General features: G+C 33.7%; 1 protein-coding gene across 1 annotated transcript in view; it reads left to right on the forward strand.

Annotated features, from left to right (window-relative positions):
- LOC123661384 (follistatin-A) overlaps window positions 1-15,468 on the forward strand; it is a 42,658-nt gene extending 27,190 nt beyond the window's left edge. The window contains exons 3-6 of the mRNA XM_045596349.1: window positions 3,080-3,289; window positions 13,009-13,224; window positions 13,575-13,796; window positions 14,836-15,468. Coding sequence (XP_045452305.1) covers window positions 3,080-3,289; window positions 13,009-13,224; window positions 13,575-13,796; window positions 14,836-14,912 — 725 coding nt within the window. The 3' untranslated portion in view covers window positions 14,913-15,468. The remainder of the gene's footprint in view (window positions 1-3,079; window positions 3,290-13,008; window positions 13,225-13,574; window positions 13,797-14,835) is intronic.
- The last annotated feature ends 2,420 nt before the right edge of the window (window positions 15,469-17,888 follow it).

A 17,888-nucleotide genomic window follows, 5' to 3' on the forward strand; every position in this document is an offset into this window, starting at 1 on the left:
AAATATAGCTACACATCTACATCATACTCTAAATATTCAAAATACTAGGGAATTTGCTAAAAATAAAGAAAGGCGAAACTCCTAATTTTTTTTTTTCCAATAAGTAATCCATAAAATTAATGACATAAAAGTAATGACATAAAATTAATTTAATAATCGGCATAGAGGAAATGTCTTTATTTCCATTAATATTAAACTTACTAGTACCTACTATTCACTTGAAGCACCGTTTGCATGTTTCAAAAATAGAATTGCGAAAAACGTATAATACCTTACGGTTTGACGGTACATTTCCGTTCGTTTTCCGATTAGATCATTTCACACTAGCTTTTTTCCCGCGGCATCGCATGCGTTGACTATACTCTGTTGGCTGTTCCGTTTTCTAACATTAAAATATAGCCTCTATCAATCAGTGATAACGTAGCCTTTTACTGTTAAAAACATTTTTTTTAAATCGGTCAAGTAGTTTTTGAGTTTATCCATTGGAAACAAACAGAAAAATCTATTCTTTCCTCTTTATGATAAACTAGCTGTGCCCTGAGTTTTTACCCGCGTTACTTTGAGGAAATAACGTACTAAAATATTTTTTAAACCGTTTCTGAGTAACTCGGCCGACTTACACAAGCGCGTGGCGCGTCGTGGCGTTCATTTGATTTTACATTATCTCCAAATCTTATACATCTATACAAATAAATAAAGTTGGAGTGTCTGTTTGTAATATAAAAAAAAACGCTTTTTGCTAAATGCATATGGATGTATACACGATATACCAAAATAACAATTTTTACAATTTTTGTTTGTCTTCTGTCTGTCTGTCTGTTTGTTCTGGCTAAACGCTGAAACGGCTGGACCGATTTTGACGGGACTTTCGCCGGCAGATAGCTGATGTGATAAGGCTACTTTTATTTGAGAAATTTATTTATTTTGTAACTCTGCGAACTGAACAATATTTTTTTTTAAACGCGGTTAAAATCACGGACACAGCTAGTTATTAATAAATTATGCTTCCAAATTTTATCTATAAAATTGCCTTGTCGATGAAGCATTTTTCATACATAGCGATTCATATGCCTGGATATATTATAATAAAAATGCAACAACAAACTCTTCAGCTTTATACTAATTATTATAGATGTTTAGATAAAATATCTATCACTTGAAATTATAATATTTTTTTATTAAATATTTAATCGTCAATTAATGTTATCTCGTATGTTAGACAATTTTTGTAGCATTTCCTAAAGTCTTGAATGGTTTATCAGAAAGATATTTTGTAAAAAAAAAGCAATTAGGTATGTCACTAGCGTCCTGTGTATAGTGTGGCTATGGCAATTATACAAATTGTAATTTATTTCACCTTCGAATGTCGTATGTTTTATAATTTATTTATAATATATTCACCAACATGTATAGAAGTGTCATGTAGCGATATTATAAATTTTATTTATGTATTTTCTTTTGAAAATTCTATGGTTAATGGTTTTTTTTTTCTATATAGAAACCAGTTCCAAAGGATATTTACTCTATCTTCATGTATCTTTTATCTTTATCTTAATGATGATGATATCACTTTAATTTAAATAATTCAATTTATTATTAGCATAGCCAACATAGATAGAGACAAACTACAGATTAATAAAAATAAATAAATAAATAAATAAATAAATAACGATATATTTTTAAACTAAACTTATCGTATATCAACACGACATCGACTTCGACGTAACTTCGCAATATATAAAGTAAAAAAATTGTACATAAATAATATAAAGTAAATTGACTTTAAAAAATAAAATAAATTGAATTTGATTATAAAAAAAATGCGTTTAATAAACTCTCTACTGTCCATGTTATAACAATCACTAATGACATCGTTTTGTGTTAGGTGTAACAATACGTATTGGTAGAGATAAACGATTGTTTTAGAAATTAGGTCAGCCGTGCATCGCGCGATAGACATACAAAATTATAGACTGACCCGTTTTAGTAATATCTGATTTACACACGGTTAGGTCCTTGGGTTCAATTAAGATTAAACCCTCTGGGCTATATTTGCTGAGTTATACGTAATTTGCAATAGACGAGCAATAGCAAGATTTCTATTCCTATCAAATTGCAATATAACAATATAAGAATGTTGGTAAAATTGGTGAAAAAATAAATTACTACTGTTTAATTCAGTAGATTTTTTGAAAATTTAATTAACAAAATATTTAAAGTAAATTGATAAATGAAAGGCATATATAGTTATAGTAATAAACACGCGAAGCTAAATTAAATTTAAATTTATTGATGAGAATTATCAAACTTACTACTCGGTACATACTTATGTAATTATGCTAGAACGGACACAGAAACACGTGTAGGATATAATTTTTTGCCAATTAAAATTTTTGTCTATCCGTAATTGCCATAAACATGAATCTTTATCTAATTAATGTTTTTTCTTTCTTAGCAGTTCCGCGCCTGTTCATTGTTTTATTGCCAACTTAAATATTTGAATATAGTTGAAAATAGATTTTATTAGGTTTTATTACCCTTTATTCTACACAATTAAACTAATAATATTAAAAGGTCAATCCACTGCGAAAATAACGTATGAAATCTGCTTGATTCCTTGATGACGGGTTCGAACTCACAAGCAAAGCTATCAGCGTTATAATGATAATATTTATTTTTTTACATGATACAACACAACAATGCTTCTTCTCTAAGGTTGAGGTACTTCCCCAGCCGGGCTACTCCAGATTTTAAGCAGGGTATTTTCTTCTGTGCCCTACCTTAAGTGAAAATTACTCAAGTTGAAATCCTCAAATTTTCGCGTTAAAACTTATCAGCTTTATACTGATAGTATTACTAATAATAATAGTAAACGCGTCACACTCAACGGCCCCAACTGGAATTTACTCCTTTGTCGGAGGTTCGCAAACATACACAATACACAAGCACAAACGCCCAGACCACGGCAAACATCGAAATGTTCAATAATCATATTATACGGAAATCGAGCCCGTAACCGATAAGCCAGTACTATAACCGTAGACATAGCTAGTCGTATCAACAAAAGGTTTGTCAACAGAATCATGTGCGGGCGTGTCGTGCGGCGCGGGGCGGCGGTGCGTGGTGCGCGGCGGGCGGGCGCGGTGCGTGTGCGCGGCGGCGTGCCGGCGCGCGGGGCCCGTGTGCGGCAGCGACGGCAAGACCTACCGCTCGCTGTGCCGCCTGCGCCGCAGAGCCTGCCGCCGCCCCGCCAAGCACCTCACTCTTGATTACCCTGGACCGTGCCGGGGTGAGTTACAGCTCATTTTTAAAACCTTTTTTTTTGTATTTTATTTTATGCTTTAAGAGTGTCAAACAAGTGTACGGCCCGTGGTAAGCGGTTACCGTAGCTTATAGACTCCTGCAACGTCAGAAGCATTGCAAGCGCGTTGCCAACCATATCCCCAGGAGTTCTGGCAACCTTACAGCCAGGAATACAACACAATCATTGAAAACAGTATTTAGCTAAAATTTCTCATCTTATTAACTGTAATATAATAATAATATGTGTTGTATTTATTAACTGTAAAGGTTTGTGAAAAATCATGTTTGCAACGGTTTTATTTGGCCTAGCGAAATATCAAAATATAATTATGTATATTGACACCAATTTCTTTATTCTTAAAAAGTCAATCTTCGGTGGTTCGTATAAGAAATATGCTCCATTTGTTAGTGCTACAAAAATAAGATATCATCATCATCATCACTACTTCAGCCTGATACAGTCCACTGCTGGACATAGGCCTCCACAAATTTGTGCAAATAATGGCGTGAACTCATGCTGTGTGTTGCTCATAGTCACCACGCTGGAAAGGTGGGTTGGTGACCGCAGGGCTAACTTTGTCGCACCGAAAACGCTGCTGCCCGTCTTCGGCCTGTACATTTCAAAGCCAACAGTTGGATGGTTATGCCGCCATCGGTCAGCTTTTTAAGTTCCAAGGTGGTAGTGGAACTGTGTTATCCCTTAGTCGCATCTTACGACATCCACGGGAAGAAGATAACTGTTTATTAAACGGTAACTTGAAATTTTTAATTAAAGAATGGCTAAGAATTATTAAATAAAAGTGACAAAAACCGATTTTTCATCGTCGAAGAACAAGTTATTAATTCTACCACAAAAGTTCATATGAAAAAAAGAAAGTTATTTATTACATTTGAATAACATTATCTATATGGTTAACTAACAAGAACCTTTAAATAACATCTTGTCATTCCTTTAAGTTAATTTAAGAGCCATTTCACAATTTTACGCTCTGCAAGTTTAGGTAAATTTGGTCGCATCGCGCGAGTCGTACGAGCCGCGCGATCTTTGTGCTAGTACGTATAGTGTGACAACCAAAAGACCATCGTGATCATTTTCTGATGTATAATAAAAAATATAACTATGGTATAAAATGTTTTTTACATAATTAATTTGTTAAAAATTTCAAGTATGTTATATAACAACAGTCAATAAATTTAAAATAAAATTAAAAAAATCAATTTTATGAAACAATTTTTTTAAATTGATTTAGTTTTTTCAGTTCACGAATGAATCTAATATTTACGATATGAATAAAAAAGCTTTTAATGACATCGACACCGACAAACATATTAATTAACAAATAACAAGACAAACAGATTGAAATGCCTATTTGTATTGATAGTGTGAGAAAATAAAATTAAATTATACATTTGTTTACAGAAATTATCATTATATTATTTTACAGTCATTTTCGTAATATGTTTATTTTATTTATATTTTATTATGAAAGTATCAAATGCGTTTTATCCGCTATAACAACAGGCGCTTGGCGCGTGTGAGCGAAAGAGACGGCTGCGCAGAATTTGGCGTGGACCTTACCTCTAAGAGCGCTAGCGCTCGACTGATTTACCGGGCTTGATGCGTGGCAATATATACTATCTTTTTATTATTTAATATAAAATGTATTAAAAATAATTACATCTTTTAATTATTTTTTTTTATATTCCTTAATGATGTAAGTTTACTTTGATGAAGATAGTTCGTTAAAATTTCTTAGTTTTCTAAGAGAAATATCGCTTTTAAAATTGTACTTATTTGGAAAATATTCGTAACTTTAAATTTTTTTTATCGTTTAATAGAGATACAAATGGAATAAAAATCTATGATAGTGGACAACAAAATTATATTCCACATATTATGATACTTTTTTAAAATGGTTTCAACGTAGAGGTTATTGAAAAGTAGGACTTCAAAGTATACATTGCGACCGTTTACCCAGGGAGGAGGCTGATGAAAAGGTTAATAATTTTATACACATAATATAAATCAAAATTCTGATCTGACTATGGACTACAACAAAGGTTGCTCTATTATATTTCAAGAATATAAATTACATTATTGCATCCAACACTGAGATTAACGACGTCAAAATATTACAATTTCGCGGATTGTTACCAATTTTTGTGAAATGGCTCTTAATACATGACATTAGTCACAATTCTCGTTAGCATTTATAGAAAATTTTCAATTTATGCCGACTCGAGTATAAATTTACCTAAATACATTCAGACACGTATTGCCATGCATATGCCGTCTGTAAGCCATATCCTCAGAAAGCTTTCACTGATCCTCCTTTAGCAGTAGCTTATCTTAACGTCCAATAAATTCAAACGCAGTAAATACGATTCAAGCACAAATAATCGAACAACCAATTTATTACCGTCGCGGACTATTTTTGTTCAATACCTCTACGGTTATAAATCGAAATTATTAATACCGACCTCTACATATATTATGTACAATTAATTATTAAGTTTTACAAATCTACATAAATAAAATTAATTGCCGAAATGTATGCACGCGCATAACTTCTAAATGACTACATAACATGTCATTGCCAAGACAAGGTTTGTTAAAAAAAAGATATTTGGAATCGATGTAATCCGAAAAAAAAAAATGTCGTTACAATATTATCGTATCAACTAGTGCCTACCTAATAATAATTAATATGAAAGCATACTAATTGACGACACTTGGCAACAAACATTCTCAACTTTCGTGCGCCTAGCAACCATTTCTATAACGCATATAACTATTGTGAGTACGCATCCGCTCAGTGTTGGTTAAGACTCCATCAAAGTTTACGGGTTCATTATTGGCGCGTTCAAGCTTAACCTTAGCCTTAAGCTGGTTAACCGACATGACACGCTTATCGCGTCTAGAATGTTTAAAGTTTAACGTTTAACTCGTTATGGTATATTTTTATATAAATATTCTATAAGTTAAACTTTATCCTCATTATAAGTGTACATATCTATTCATCCGTAAATGTCGATCACGTTTTAATATAATATATTTTTTATTTTATTTTTTTCTTAAATTGATTACAAAAACATTTTCAAGAAGGATTTTAAGGTTGTCGTAACGTAAATGTTAGTGGTACATGGACTTCATTCAAAAGTGCGAAGGTCGTCGAGTCTCCGATTTAAATATATAAAATACTAGCTGTGCCCGCGACTTCGTCCGCGTGGAATTTAACAAAATAGTTATTGTTCAATTTTCAGAGTTATAAAATAAATAAATTTCTAAAACAAAAGTAGCCTAAGTTACTCCTTACTACATCAGCTATCTGCCAGTGAAAGTCCCGTCAAAATCGGTGCAACCGTTTCAGAGATTAGCTGAAACAAACAGACAGACACAAATTGTAAAAAATATGATTTTGGTATAATATGTACCGTGTATACATCCATATGCATTTAGTAAAAAGCGGTTATTTTAATATTATTTATTTATTTATTTACTCTTTATTGTACACCACAATATGCAAATACAAAATAATAATAATACAGACAACTTAAGAATGTGTAGTACGAGAGGCATTCTTATGGCTAGTTAGCCATTTCTTCCAAACAACCCTAAATAGGATTAAGTATTATTTATTTGAAGATCGGGTAGGTGGTGCAGTTATATTATAATAAACTTACATACAAATATGTACCCATTAATACTTACAAGCAATGCATATATACATTTGAATAATATAATATAATAAACTAATAAATATAACAACAGTACCTCATAGCACTTACAATCAATTTCGCCATAAAAATTAAAAAAAAATAATAAATAAAATAAATAAATAAATTTAATTGAAATCGCCCTCAGTATTAAGGTAATGCTTTTTAACTTTTACTTAGTACTTAATTTTTTGAACGTTGGGAGTGACGAATATTACAAACAGACACTCCAATTTTATTTATTTGTATACATATATAGATGAGAACATACCTGCTCTTAATAAATCATTATAGCGAATTTATTGAGTACAGAACACAAATGTAAAATTATTGAATATCCTAAGAGCATTTACTAGAAAATATAAAGAAAAAAGTTACTGACGATGACCAATCACTTCGTATTTATAACAAATTCTCCTTAAGAGGTTTATTGGCGAACCAGTAATCAAACGCCGCCCAGGGCGTTCTAGTATTGACTGCAGCTATAATTATGGTCCACTTTCCACGCTAGGAATCGCCAGTTCTTTTATTCATTCCCTTTAAACGTACTTATTCCTGTCCCGCGATGAACGGACACCCCTTTACTATCGCACTAGTAAATTGCTGTTTTGTTCGTATAAGGCTCAGTACGTCTTTATCGGGATCGAGTCTCAATAATACGTGATTGCGATGCGCGCTGCGTCTGGACGATCGCGTCGCCCGGGGTGCATTCATGTGAATGGACCTCTAGTGCTAACCGCCGGTTTTCAAATTAACTCGATCAATGTAAATCAAAAGCACGTGATTCGAAGACAGGTTTTATTTATTTCTTAATCTTTTATTCGTTACAGTTCGCGATTTAATACTAGATATGGCTTTACTTATTCATTCATACTCGACTCTATTTTAAACCATGTTGTACTTAATTTTTCCTATACAAATATAACTTAGTTCAAATCGGTGGGAGTTTTAAGAAATGCCAGTGTACTGAGAAAGTGCTAAATGAGAACTGTATACTTCGATGTTCAGCAACGAATTTGGTCCACGACGAGATACTACATGATAGTGGAAAGGTTCACACGTAGATAACTTTATAATAAATTAATGGTTTATTGTTTAACTCAAGTTTGTCCTATCAACTCGAGTAAAATTTGAGTTCCGTGAATGTAAATCAATTTACTTGAGTTGACTTTTCAAAGTTGGAACATATCTACTTGTCATTATGTTTTGTTGCTCTGTACCTACTGCGAGTAGAACTAGAATTTAATTTGCTGCATTGCATATTATATAACTGCGGATCATCTTTGGTACGATATTAGCCTCTGTCAGGGTGTAGCGTGACTAGAACAGTAAATAGGTTATACATAATAAACTTTACTATTATGTTCATAACACACCACCTATAAAACCGCGTACATTATTTAATCATAACTGAATTTAATGTAACCTATTTACTTCTTTATTTTGAAGTAACATACGTAGACCATCCTTTCCCAAAGTGGGCGATAACGCCCCCTTGTGGGCGCTGCAGGTCTAAAGGAGGGGCGGAAAGAGATCCAAAAAAAAGGTGGCGTTGTGTAGAGGCTGGGGGGGATTTAAATCATCCTTCACATTGGTTTTTATATTAGAATAGATTATGTTTGTTTTATTTTGATAAAAGATACTCTGTCTAAATACTATAAAGTTGTGTTTCAATAATCATTCTCATTAGCAGGTGTAGCCCGTAAGAGTTAACTTGAGACCTGAGCGCCGCTGTGTACTATCTACTGCGCTCAGGTCTCAAGTTAACTCTTGAGGGTTATAGTAGAAGTCTCGTTTATAATTAATGTTTGATCTCCGCCAATATAGCTCGCAATAATTAATTTAATTTGAATTTATAGTGGTTTTGAAGTTGGTGAAAAAATGGGGGCACTATAAAATAATTTATTTTCAAAGTGGGCACTAGACAAAATAAGTTTGGAAACCCCTGATGTAGACGAAAGAGAGAAGTAGTTCGTTATTCAGTGTAAGTCAGTGGGAATAAAACAAGACGTGAGATACAGACGAGCGACATTTGCATGTAGGCCGACCAGGCTGACTTTGTTGCAAGGCGTGCGACCGTACTCTTTTTATTTTTAGTCTGCCTTACAGGTGTTAATATGTCTGAATGTAAACGCAAACGCAACCACGTTGAGAAATGTTTACTATTTAGTATTCCTACGACTAGAGAATAAAATACTTAGTCAGGTATGTCTATATACGAATGTAGGTGCATAAAAAAATACCTATATGTTTAAAAATATTAAAACTTAAAAGCTTTAACTTAATTTGTTACATGTAAAGTTTTTTTTTTAATTGCATTACTCTAAATTGAAATAAATGTAACGTAATTACTACTTGTTCACTTTTACACTGTAAATACAGACTCGACTTCTCAGTACCGTGTAATTACTAACTTCCATTCCAATAAAAACTATTCCAAGTGACTAACAGAGCGGGCTGGGCTATGTGACAGTTTCAAAGGAAAAGGCATTCGAAAACGAGTGGTTAGTGCCTATAGCAATGGTGTAGTCACAACTCACAGGATGTCATCCGCGTGCAGAATGGGTGCAATTATGAGAAACCGGCCGCGGCGAGCGCTTCCTTCGTTACGCACACAGATAACGTAACTCAATGGATGTGAAAAAAAGAAACTCTCACAGGTTATAAATGCGTCTGCGGAAATTTATCAATAAAAAATAAAGCAGTGTTTAAACATTTTAAAAAATCTATTTAGCTACTTGTTTCTTACTATATCATATTATTACTAGTCGATTGTATTTTATACTGAAACTATCCCAGAACCCTACAATCTTGATCGAATTTCCCATAAATAAAGTTGTAGGTAAGCCTTTTCTTGTAAAGTAAAAGTACAGTTAAAACATACCTTAATTAATTAGTCCTTTTCGGAGACGCTTTCCTAGCGTCATAATCGCAGTCGGCCCTAGACCGAACCAGACAGACGTCCCCATTCCATAGTATGAATAATATCCTATGCGATAACGTCAATGTAATGGTCGCTCTAGAAATAATCATATTGCGATATTTATCTTAACTCCTCAAGTGTCATTTGTTAATCAGCTGTTAAATAATTAAATTGAATAATTGTGTTAGCTTCCAAAGGAAAAAAACCGACTTCAGTTACATCGACAAGTAATGCAACGTAGGAAGACGAACAAACAGTCAAGTAAATACCTACGTGTATCAAAATTTATTAAAAACGTACTCATTAGATCCCAATGAAAATCTCGATTAAATTCGAATGATCATATGACAGTACCACTATTCGATCAAAGAAAGAATCATCGAAATCGATTCACTCAGTAAAAAATTCTGAGGTTGACCTCACATAAAAAAATACAATCGAATTGAGAATCTCCTCCTTTTTTGAAGTCGGTTAACAATATCTAGTAAAATGGCGGACGTTACACTGTAAAGAAAACCAGTTCAATTCTACACGATTAGACAAAGTAAAGGACATTCACACGACCTATATTAGCGAATGCTTTTCTGAGAATAATATGTTATTCCGAAAAATAAACATCGAAATCTTAGGGCGTGCAAAATATGCACACGGTTTATGTGCGACCACATCATAGTATTTTACGAGCGGATAGGCTCACCACAAGCGCAAGGCAAATTCTTGTAATGTACGCACCTACCCGATATTCTCAAAATACATTCTTGAATATTACGCGAAATGACTTCGTTTACGCTCTATAATTAGTGGGCCCACCTCGGGCCAGCAGTTGGGACATTTTATTGTATTGTCGTTATTAACCCTATTATGAGAATGTCAAAATATCAACTCCGATAATAATAAACAATAGTTGTTGACAATCCGTATCGTAACGCCTAAAAACTTAAATAAAATAAAATGAACTATTAAAATAGGTACCTAATAATTAAACACTTTACAATGTAGGACCTGTGTGTGAGTGTTGGCCAGTAATAGTTAAATGTATTATTCTATATGTATTTTCGTATAATGAAGAGGAAGAGCATTTATTTTTATAAATCGCTAATTTCGGAATCAAAGAAAACGTAAAAGAGATATCTGGGCAACGACAGGAACACTAAATACCTAATATTACAGAATTACTTAAATCTCAACATTGACTTCCACCAAAAAACGCAATAGATAGTAGTGATGGACGTAAATAAATCCTGGCCTAAATACATTTTTCATTTATATATAAATAATCATATTGAGTTACAATATTTAACAACGTTTCGTCATATAGATGGTATTCCTGTAGAAATCAAGTAGAAATATTAAAGTACCACAAGCTCCACAGTAACAGTAGGTACATATTAGTGTTTTAAATCGGAGAGATTTTTAACAGATGAAAAATTGCTTGCTCTTTTTACGTCGGTGAAGACCACAGACAAGTTATTTATTTTACGAATTGAAAAGCTCATACCTAATAAGAAAACACGGCCGTATTCATATAATTAACGCCTAGCAATCCATAGTATCTACTCGTAGGTACACATTTTTGTAATGGGTATAATTTTTTTTTAATTATTTGATATTTGACTACAATGAATAAACAACCCTAACTTCGAAATACTTAATAATGTTTCTAAGATTTGTGAAGGTAGAAATGCTGGGAGATTACTGATGTATGTTTATGTGGTGAGCATTTAATACAGTTGAACCAATATTAGTATATGTAGAAAACATGGAACTTAACTGGGGTAGGGCGCAGCAGAAAATATCCTACTCACAATCTTTATTTCGTAGGGCAAATTCTCATGGATACCCCTTAAGCACGGGGGCACCGGAGAGGTTATGTCAAACTTTTACTGACCAAAAACCACCACGTGCGACTTAGTTTTATAAAAGAAAAAACATAGAAGTCCGATATAAATCGAATTGACCGTTAGTTTACACAGCAATTAGATACACTTATACTTTCTAAGCTGTGTGGCTACGGCAATAAAGAATATAGCCACCCCCCCTCTTCACGTGGGTGTCGTAAGAGGCGACTAAGGGATAACACAGTTTCACTACTACCTTGGAACTTAAAAAGCCGACCGATAGCGGGATAACAATCCAACTGCTGGCTTTGAATACACAGGCCGAAGACGGGCAGCAGCGTCTTTAGTGCGACAATGCCAGCCCCGCGGTCACCAACCCGCATGCCAAGCGTGGTCACTATGGGCAACACAAATGAGTTCGCGCCATTTTTGACGCAAACTTGTGGATGCCTATGTCCAGCAGTGGACTGCGATAGGCTGAAGTGAAGATGATGATAATGACGATACTTTCTATAGGTACACTACTTTGCATCAATTAATGTTATATCAAAAGTTTGATATTACAATTAAATTCGAAGTTAAATTATCTACCGCTGTCTGGTTACGTAAAAGCTACATAATTTCAGCTTCCGATAAATAATCACAAAGCTCCTTTTAACAAGTACTCTATGAATACCCAACACGAAATAGTTTTACTAAAGCAGCCGTTGGCGGCCTGATTTTAACCATGATAAATTCTCTGTAATCTAAACTTTAAAGTGGCTGCACTTGATCGCTGTCTAGACTAGATTATCTATCGCCGGTCTATAAACCGCAATACGATACAATCCACTGGGAAAGGCGTCGGATATTTACAGGGCACGCTTGTTAGTCTGATTTCTACTTCGTTATTATGTTACATTAGGTGTCATATTACCAAATTATCAGCAGCTATTAGGTCGAACTAAATACAGGAGCAAATTGCAAAGGCGATTATGCTTATTATTCAATAACTAGTCGACCTGGCAGACGTTGTCCGGCCCGGAATAGCAGCTGCGAAATTTGATTGCTAAACATACCGACAGTAGCGCCACCTACCGGATCCAATTGTGTTTTCAAAACATCCTTGAATCCGTTGAAAAGCACACACAAATTTTCAATCAAATCGGAGCAGCTATTTACTAGTGGTTAAGTAACAAACACACGTATAGACGAATCATATATATTAAGATATGAGTATTCGAACAGTGGGAAGCTGTGAAGGAGTACGATGTGGAGGTGAAAAGCGCTGCGTGTTAGACGCAGAGTTGGGAGCTCATTGTGTGCGGTGCGGCGCTTGCAACGTGGCGGGCGCGCCCGTGTGCGCGGTGGACGGGCGCACGTACGCGGGTGCGTGCGCTTTGAGAAAAGCGGCTTGCGAACGCGGCAAAGCGCTGCCACTCGCCTACAAAGGATCATGTATGGGTACGCGAATTTCTTTGTTTGTACTTAGTAAATTATTTATATATTTATAACAGGAAATTAAAAAAATATTCATAAATGATCATACATTAAATCCGCCAACCCGCAGTGGAGCAGCGTGGTGGATTAATCCGATCCTTATCCTACGTGGAGAAAGAGGCCTATGCCTATTTCACGTCTTACAACGCTTTATTATCAAACTTTATGCAGATTATTATTATAGAAGTATAGTCTTTGACAACAGTCGAACCTTTCATTCAAACTTAGCATTTAAATTAATTATGATCAAATTTCGAGCACTGAGCGACCACTAGTAAAGTATAAATAAGTAAATATACGTCGCTCGGGCGCAGCGAACGCGACGTGCGCGCGGGTGCGCTGCGGGGCGGGCCAGCGCTGCGTGTCGGGCGGCGCGAGCGGCGCGCGCTGCGTGTCGTGCGGCGCGTGCGGCGGCGGCGCGCGGCGCGCGCTGTGCGGCTCGGACGCGCGCACGTACGCCTCGTGGTGCCGCCTGCAGCGCGCCGCCTGCCGCGCCGGCACCGTCGTCGACCCGCTGCACCCCGGCCCTTGTAAAGGTATCCCTAAATACTACACTTGTGCACATTGTCTCACGTTATAACGCTGTATTTATTGTATGGTGCTATGTTATTGGAATATAACAAAAAACTTATTTTCACTATTTCTAAAACTTTAGATTTTTGGTTTTTTTTTTTTCTAACTACGCCTTAACCTATTAAATATTGTCGACTGATTTCTCGTTTAGAGTTGCAGTTATTTGGTCTTTAAGAAATAAGCCTAGTGTGAGTACCTACTCTATATTGTTCAGCAAATAACAGGCTTTATTCTCCCTAAAATCGTATTTTTCTGCCTTCGACTACTTCGAACATTGTTTCAAAGGCAACGTAAAGGCACACAATGATCTTTCGTAATGACTGCTCCAGATCTGGTTATTGTTCTTTGATATTTAGAAAGTGAAAAAACACATAAATTAAAATTTGAGTGGTGCCTGCTTATTTTTGTCTGGTACTGAATATCTCGTGTACATCTTAGGCTGTTCTGAGTTCTGAAGCACAAATTTGTGTGTGCCTAAGGGCCCGGACATATCCTAGGAACCACTGGGTACGTCACAAAAGCAAGGTCCTATCCCCATTAATGACTTCATTTTTAAATAAGATTTAAAGTTTGTAAAATTAAAGCTTGTAGTTTTTGAGGTGTGTAGAGTTAGAAGCTTGTCTCTATTATACTTCTCTGTCTATGCTCGCTTGTACATCGAAGCTTGTCGCTATTTGATCTATCTGTGATTTCAAACCTTTTTGACAGTGGGAGCCAAAGTCTCGACTTAACAACATTTTACATGAAAATGTTTTTAGTGGGATAATTTTATTAGAACTTAGAAGTCAATCGAAATTGAATGTGTGCTTGTATCCATGTATTCCGACTAACTGTCGGTGAAATATTAATCATGTCCTAATTAAACCTAAACTCTTTATTCTCTATAGAATTCAAAAACCCTGCCAAACATTGTCCCACAATTGTCAGATCTGTAAAAATTCTGATTTGGACGAAGATGATGAATGATGATGATTAATCTGATATTACCTTTTTTTGTTTCAGGAAACAAAAATATAACGGACAATAGTGTGACTAATGAGAAAAATGGCGGAGCTACAGATACATCACGAGTCCTATAGTTACAGACTCCTTGAAATAGCACTGCGGTGTTTGCATATCTTTATGGAGCAAGCTGGTTCGCTTGCGGAAACAGATTTCTTCAAACATAACCAGTGTTAAATCTCAATATAGAAGAATGCGTTTGAAATGACAGTTTAAGAGTCTCTTAGGGTAAGGAAATAACCATATAAACTGTCGATGTTTTAGCTGTTGAGTAGAAAGCCCTAAAAACTACGACAAATATTTGATACCCGATAAAGTCTGATTGTGGAAAAATTTATCGATCTTCTAAAACGATCTAAAAATAAAACGAATTCCGATATAATAAATCGATTAGAAAATTATAAATCAAAATAGAGTTAATATTGGCCCATTTAATTCATAAGCCCAACCCTAATCTAGAGAAAAGTATCAGTTTCGTAAAATTGGTCAAGTCACTGAGCCAGTTCATCGGAACGACAGTGTTCGTAGATACTTACTGTAGGTTTAGTAAAATTCTCGACCCTGTTGCACATTTTTCGACTTTTGTAGATAAATAATATGTCTATAGTGATTAATGATTAACACTTTACATTATTAAAGTTGAGCACCAAATTGTACTTAATATTTAGTCAAAACGTTATACATAGAACTGTAGTTAGCACAATGTTCGGTACACCTTTAACTTAGGTATTTCTATTCTAGAAAATCCTAACTTCCGTCTGGTAGATTGAAGTAACTTACTCTTTCGACTGATATTTGTTCTTAAAATTTTAATAACTTTTAGTAGTTTAAGATTTAATTTTATTTCACGTAATGTGGTTTTAACGCTTATGCAATATTTATTATTAAGTTATGAAGTTTTAGTGCAATAATGTTATTGAAAATTGTGTGAAATTTATGTTTACGTGTTTTGTTTTGTTTTAATTTTTATATACTCGCGTCACTGAATGGAAAAAAATCGATCATTAAAACATTTTAAAAAACTTTATTTCAGTATTATGTCTATGTAAGATTTTTAGAATTATATATTTTTTTTCGAAACGTTTTCTAATGAAATTAGGTGACTTATAGACTGTAGATAAAAAGTAATTTATTGTTACTTTTAAATTGTTTCCAAAATATTTCCAAGTATAATTTGTATGGATGTCAATTGTGAATTTATTGAATTGAACTTAAAGCGTGATGTATGTCACTCGTAAAATTGAGTTTCTGGACGTCCTGCTTAGCTTTAAATAGTTTACAATTTGATTTCTTTAATATAGACTATTAGTCCACTTAAGTCTAATTAATATTTAAGTTTTAGTGTCCATAATGTGTTTAATTTTTACGCTATTTAATGTTTTTTTACGTAAAATTGTAATCTGTAAGATCTCAGATACACATATTATAAGATCAAAGAACATCGGAAATAAAAATAGGATAAATGATTTCCTTTGATACTTAAATATTTTATTATTTAATTTTCATATATTAAACTTTAAGATATAACATTTAATTTCGTTATTAAAACATTTCGACTGCAAATTTTCACTGAAAATATTATTGCTGTAAGTAAAAAATTATCTGAAATTTTCATTTAATCTTGCCAATTGAATATTTTCTAATTATAACACTGAAACAAAAATTAAATTCTCATTTATTACTCTGAATGCAGTCCAAGTACATTACGATTGCGCAGGTTTGCAGTCGAAATGGAATGCACTGAAACGAACCGGTGACCTAATTCTATGAAATCATGTTGAGTATATGTTAAAATTATTTTGTATTCTCGATTATATAGCAATATTTATACACTTTCAAATTGTGGGCTATATATTTTTAATACTTAACGACTTTGCTCTTGCAATTTTTTTTATTGTAGGTATGCGTAAGACTTTAGCCACACTGTACCATAACGTTCTACATAAAAAAAAAAAACATAGATATTTCTTCTATGGGATAAATGCAGACGTTTAAAATGTACAAAAAATTTCATTTTGAAATTCGCAGGTTTTAAAGTTTACGCATATATCTTGGACGATTGTTAACTGTACTACATGATTGTTGGAGTTAAAGAACTAAATTGTTGTAGTTGACTCATTCAAACATTATAGATGATGTATAATATATTGTCCTTGTTTCTTCATAAATATTTTATATGAAAAATGCATTTTTATTTGAACTTGACACGATCATGACCTTTTGGGGGTAGGTAGGCGTACATGTACGAAAAAATAAAAGACATTTTTTTGCTAATAATTTCTTTTAAAAATGTATTTTAATCTTACATCCAATGTTTTAAAATTAAACAATATTTACATCTTCATCAAATAGTAAAGAAAACAAAAGTATATGTTACTTTACTATACATATAAAATATGCTAATATGTCTTAACCACTTAATGTCTCATTATATAAAAAGAAGAATTACTTCTAACACAAAAATACCCCACCTAAATCTAAATAATGGTTACATGAACCTTTATTATATTTAATAGTAACTATTTTATTAGTACTATATTACACGTGTAGTACTATTTAATTAAAAAAAAAAACAAACTCCCAGTAGCATCGCAGAAATGAAGTTTTTTTTTATTATGAAGAGTATTACATAATTTTTACGAAAAGATTGTAAATTGAATTATTGGAGTTAGTGCCAACCATAAGGATGGTTTTAATTGTCAATTGAATATTTTGATCCTGACTGTACTTTGTAATATTAAAATAAGATATTTTTAAATTGTAACTAATAGAATAAATTATACCATCCTGCATTTGCATAGCATATTTTCATGTGGCCTGAGCTTGCCAAATATCACATCATAAATAATTCTTAGAAAGTCCAACCACATTATTCTGCGGCAATGAAACGACCCAATGGGTAAGGTTTTATACTAATTCATCTATTCGTTAAGGACCACTGCAGAGCTTTCACTCCTGGCTAATGCAGCCTTTAAAAACACATTTTTTAAAGTCAAAACGTGAATTTGAGTTGATAAATAAAAATGGATAACTTCGGCACTGATATGTTTATT

This window comes from Melitaea cinxia, chromosome 17 (assembly GCF_905220565.1).
Source record: "Melitaea cinxia chromosome 17, ilMelCinx1.1, whole genome shotgun sequence".
Classification (NCBI taxonomy): Eukaryota; Metazoa; Arthropoda; class Insecta; order Lepidoptera; family Nymphalidae; genus Melitaea; species Melitaea cinxia.